Raw genomic sequence first — 5871 nt, forward strand, 5'->3', positions numbered from 1 at the left:
GGGAAGCGGAAGCTCGCGGCGCCACCCGCAGGGCAGCCCGCGCAGCCGGCCCCGCAGCAGCCCCTTCCCGCGGAGGAGGAGGTGAAGGCCAAAAGGCCGAGGAAATCCCGAGGGAGCGAGAGCGATGTCCTCCCCTAAGGTGGGTCTGGGCGTCTGCACCTGGCGCTGGGGACTGAGGCTTGCAGGTGCAGAGAGCCGGGGTGGGGGTGGCTCCCCACTGCGGGGGACACCGACGCCCTTCTCTCCAGAAGCTGGGCGGGCAGAATCGGGCCAGATGACAGGGTTGAGCCTTCGGAGCTCTTGGGATAGCAGAGCAGGGGAACACCTTCCAAAGAAGCTCGCCTGCGCTGCGCAGCAGGTCCCAGCCCGCGGCACCTCTGTGTGGCTGTCGCCCTCGAGGGCGGCGGAAGAACCGACGGGGGAGGCTGGTGCCGCCTGACCTTCCTCACCCACCGTGCTCCCTGCTTCCGCGCGCGTTTGCGGGCCAGGAAAATCGGAAGCGAAGCGCCCTCAATTAGGAAACATTCCACGGGGAGAAAAGCTGCAAATGTGTCAGCTGGCTTTGTTATAACCCACTTCCACTTAATTGGTTTTTATTTCTTTTGGTTTGTGAGTTCTTCTAGGCTTGGGGGGTGGAGGGGCTCCCATATCATTGCAGGTGATCTGAATCTTTCCGTTAACAATACAGTTTTCCCAGATGGAATCGTGTGAACAGAAGGTAATATTCTAGTGATAGGCGACCTTAAACCTGCATTCATAATCTTCTGTATGCCTCTGTCCCGCCTACACTGGTTTTTAGCATCGGCTGTTCCTGCTTTTCCTTTGCTCATTGTACTTCCATGTTCTGTACCTTCCCCTTAACTTGCTTTTTCTTGGTACCCATCCAAATAATTGCAAACCTTACCTGTGTAGTAAAGTCCGCCCTTGGTGCACTGTCCGGAGGAACCTGGCTTTTAATACCGCTCATTGTGCAATAGGTACTCAGTACTGATGGAGCCTTTTAAGCAAGTGACTGAGAACAGCCCAGGATATGGTGACCCAGGTGTCAACCAGGTTATTTTTATACTTAGAACATGAGAGCAAAGAACAGACAGACTAAAATGGTTTTAATACCCCACAGCAAATGGAATAACTGACAAGCCACCAAAAAGTAGACCCCCAGACCACCAGAAAGACAAGTGTCTAGTAATGCCTTGGTATGTGAATTTTTTTTTCATACAAAGAGCTGTCATAGGTGTTGAGAAAACGAAACAAAAAGACAGTAGAAGTTCATTGTCTCTTGATAATTATTTCTTAGAAGTAAATGGAAGTAAGTGTTCTTATCTGAAAAATAAAAAAATAAAATGTTTAAAGGGTATCACCACTTCAATTGTGTCAAGCCACCTTGGACAAAGTATCCATATTGTGGTTGCCTTAATACACTAAAACATTTTTGTACATAATGTAATTATAAATCTATCGGTCTGCATGGATGCAAACTGTGTGTGACAAATCGTCTTTTAAATGGTCAGTTTCAACTGTACATTTTTCATCCAAGTTGTACTCTAGCCATTGGTTTAGCGTGGACAGATATTCCATCTCTATTATCCATTTCCGAAGCCCAAGTAAAACGTGTTAAGAAGACTCAGAATGAATATGAAGTTATATCCCATGGCCGTAGATGTTTTTCAAGTCAAATGTGGAAATCTCAATTTAGTATTTTCAGTTTCCTCCCTCCTCCCCTTACCTTTCCCAAGACATCAAATACCTGGCATGGTAGATTATAGAAAGAGAGACACTGAAAGAGAGAATTAAATTTTCCAATGGGAGTAAGACTATCTGGTTTACCTCCAAATTAAGTTTCTTTACAGGAAGTTAGGACCAGCTGGAAATTATATTATCACTTCAGACACAATATTATTTCCCTACAGGGAGATGGAGCATTGTTGGGGACATAAGAGAGAAAGCGATGGGCTAACTCTGGGACTCAATTTTAAAGTCTCAAGTTAACATGCTTGCAAATATCACTTCTCTGTTGTGGCACCCACAGTGGGTTGAAATTAGCTACAGAGCTCTCCTGTTCTGTACAGTCACTATAGACGTCACATCATTCAAAGCCCACTAGGTCAGTTGCATTTAATCCTAGCAATATGTAAATTTAAAGGACTGTACTTTAAAGCCTATATCCTAGACACTCAATCTGTGACCTGGGCTGACCTTTGCCATTTCACACAGGTTGAACAGCAAAATCAAACCAGCCCTTTTCAATCTGTCATTTCCAAGCCATATCCAAGTGGTTCCAAAGTCACCAGGGAGGAAGGTTTAAATTAGTCCCTCTCACCCCACTATTGCTATGAAAAAGAAACCATTTTCATTCCAATGAAGCCATAAAGGAGTTTCTCTTCCCGTTGGATCTGAATAATAATTTCCTTTATTCCTGTAACCTTCTTCCTGCCCATCCTGCACTGTCTCTCAACCAAGTCTGTAAGCAGACTAAATCTTACAGAGGAGAGTCAGCCGGTGCTTGGAAAACTTCTTAAAAGGAGGTCTCAAAGTTGGATTGGCATTCACCTCTAGTAGGTGAGAAATTCCATATAACTTGGGGTACATTAGAATTTCCAAACCAATAAGAAATATTCCAGGAAAGATACAATTGAGTTGCAAATTACAGATGAATTGGGGTCTGTGGTTGGCATGTGTGTTAAATGCAAATCTCCATGTGCAGACCCTAAGAAAAGACTGGAAAACTGCAGAGGACCAAAGCTGAGGTGTGCTAAACAGCTCCTTGCCTGCGGAAGCCAGACCAGCCACCTATACTGCTTCCTCTCTCCATCACTCTCTATTCCCTCTGTGTCACATTCTTTTCCTTCAGCTTTTCATTAACCTAACCCACTGTTACAGCTGTTTTCTTCTGCTCTCAGGGCCCTCTTCCCTCTTCTCTTTACTCCAGGCTCCTCTTTGGACCAGCCAGTCGCCCATATAGTCAGGTGCAGGGCCAGGAAGGCAACCCAGCTCTTTTGTCCCAGATTGTGGACTTCCTTAGCCATCTAACACTGCCTGCTGGGGTTGCATTTTTATATTGAGAAGGCGTTAGGTGGTATCCACGAGACTCCATATACAGCTCCACCAAATACTTACAGTAAGAGAAACCACTTGATTTTCATTTCTCTCCCTCTTCCTACTGTCCTTTGGCAGGCAGGTATGGACCCAGTTAATAAGGAGTCTGATTAAGAATGAGAAAATAATGAAACCTAGACATAAAAATCTCCTTAAAGATGCTGATGGATCTGGCCCTACCGTACTACGTGGCTGGGTGACCACTTGCTCTTCAGCTCCTCATCTCCAATGAGAAGTTTATGCTCCTCAGTGATCTCATCTGTGGCTGCAAACCGAGGAAGAAAGGTCAAAGGAAAGGAGAGTATGTAGGGTTGCTTTGTGACTTAGCAGGGCTGGGACTCAACAGCCAAGGACAGTCCAGGAAAGGTGACTAAGGCCAGAAAGAAGATTAGCATGTTAACTCGGCTAACGTCTGGAGTGGGAGGCCATGTCCAATGGCAGACAGAATTTGTGTCCTACACACTGCTGGGTCTATAAATATGATAAGCAAGTGGTGACAGAATTATAGTGCAAGGTGATGTATTACATGCAGATCATAAAGGATTTGGTATTAGGACCTAAGTAGAAAATCCCACTCCTAGCTTATTACCCAACAATATTCAGATAATGAGATTTTGGAGACTATTTTTCCCTATCACTAGGAAGATTTACCTGGTAACTGTCTAAAGTCTATACATATCTTTCCAAAGCCTTTAAATGCCAACTGTAGCGTGGAGAGAGAGAGGGTGGCAGGAGCCGAAATGCCTCAAAAGCCATTTAAGTGTTACGTTGCAGGATTTTCAGTCCTCCTCATTATGTAAAAGTAGATAAATATAGACATTTTTCTCAAGACTACTCTATCGTATCACAATGGTCCAAATGCCAGAGCTTACAGATAATGTCATCACAGTGCCTAGAAACTCAAACTGTAATATATCGTAGCATTTCCTTGGTGTTTCTTAAGGTTTCTTTCCACAATACAAGGCTCCCTCTGCCTCTTGTTTCTTAGAGCATTCACCCCACTGACAGTCTGCCTTCCCTGTGGGACTCAGTCATTTGGGGAAGAGTCTTAGAAGCACATATCAACCAAGGAAGAAACTTCCTGGATATCTGTTGCCCACTTGCCCAGGTATAATAAACACTAAAGGGGGGAAAACCGACAAGAGTTGCCAACTAGTTGACCTGGAAGGGCAGTTCCACCCTAGGTTGGTGTCTTTCTTTTTCTTCCTTTTTAAAAAAAAAATCTATTTCTTAAATAATAATAAATGCACATGATGTGTTAAATATGTACATATATATTTCAAAAGAAAAAAATGGGCACAAGATTGTCTTACAAGTCGTGCTGGCTAATTTTTAGTTTGTATTCATAAGTGGTTTTTAAAAGCCTTTTTTAAAGTGTAATTTGCATGTTCTACTTTGATTGTATGTAAACATATTTTAGAACAAAAAATGTATTTGTATTTTATTGAATATAGAGGCAAGAAAAATTGTACATTGTTTGAAATGTTCTTTTGTAACAGTTTTTATTCATAAAGCATTTTTGTACATTTAAAATGAACATGGACTTGCTGTTATTTGAGGCGTAGATACATCTGGCATGCTTTACTGTCATGCTCCTCCATGGTCTTAGATGTTGGGTTTTAAACATTTTTTTCTAAAAGAAAGCTCAGTCTTTTTCGCTACCAGATCAGGTTAGCACAGTATAGAGCACTTAACTATTAAAAAAAAAGTTAATCCTATTCATATGTTATTCATTGTGTGAAATTAAAGACATTCAATTCAGCCTAACATGAGTTGTGAATTCTTTTGTTTTATTTTCCATCTGGTTCACATCACTAAGGAGTTTAATAGCATTTGGGGGTCTTTGCTCACACCAACTGGATACAGAATCATTGACAAAATTCTAGCCAAACTTCTTTCTGTCTTTTGTATGATGCTGAGAAGGATGTTGTGGACAGGATTTAAGTCTGACTTGCTGGGTTGCAGTTCAAAGAACATTGCATTATGTGGACATCCAGCCAGGGCTGAGCCCTCGCACTGCTGGGAGCAATCGTATTGGAAGACCCACTTTATTCTACATTTTTAAAAAAGCATTATGGATGGGGATTAAACTAGCTTCCTATCTCATGATGTCTGGTATCTGAAGGACGTGTCTTTGGCTGCACTTCCAGTTTTACTGGTGTAGAAGTAAGGATGGAGTGATAGTAAGGATGGGCTGTTTAGCAAATGGTAGTTACTGATTACCTAGCCCCGTTTTTACCTAGGAGTCTTTGCTTCGAAGGCCTTCACGATGCTTACATTTGGGAAATGAGCTAGCACTTCTAAACAGAATATGATGGTGGTTAAGGAGGTCTCAGAAGAAGGGTGGGGCCTGTACTTCTTGTCTTTCTCTCCCTACCCTTCCTGTTCCAGTGTATAGTTAGTTCTTTATAAGCTTGTTTCAAAGTGCAGTTTACATATTCTGCTTCAGTTGTGTGTAAGCACTCTCACATTTGTGGTTGATTGGTTTTTCCTTCTCTTTCTGTCTTCTGATGTGCCTTTTCCAAAAGCCAACAAGACAGGTAAGAAACCTTATGAGCTCCTCCCCATCCCTACCCCTCAATCTGATCCATGGTGACATTTATTTTAACATTCAATATTTGCAGTACCAACAATAGAGTAACAGAAGTGGGGAGGAATCAGCAGAAGTCATTAGAAGTAGACAGTAAGGGCCGGGAATATAGTTCAGTGGCACAAGCGCCTGTCTGGCAAGTGCAAGGTCCTGAGTTTGATTCCCAGTACCAAAAAAAAAAAAAA

The 5871-nt window shown here is 42.8% G+C and overlaps 1 protein-coding gene across 1 annotated transcript in view; it reads left to right on the forward strand.

The window, feature by feature from the left end:
• The window catches only part of Setbp1 (SET binding protein 1), a 358524-nt gene extending 353661 nt beyond the window's left edge, over positions 1–4863 (forward strand). Inside the window, exon 7 of the mRNA XM_005373166.1 lies at positions 7–4863. Within this exon, the coding sequence (XP_005373223.1) occupies positions 7–138 (132 nt within the window). The 3' untranslated portion in view covers positions 139–4863. The remainder of the gene's footprint in view (positions 1–6) is intronic.
• Positions 4864–5871: the final 1008 nt, after the last annotated feature.

Source organism: Chinchilla lanigera, unplaced genomic scaffold (assembly GCF_000276665.1).
Source record: "Chinchilla lanigera isolate Chin_1 unplaced genomic scaffold, ChiLan1.0 scaffold00001, whole genome shotgun sequence".
In the NCBI taxonomy this organism is placed as follows: domain Eukaryota; kingdom Metazoa; phylum Chordata; class Mammalia; order Rodentia; family Chinchillidae; genus Chinchilla; species Chinchilla lanigera.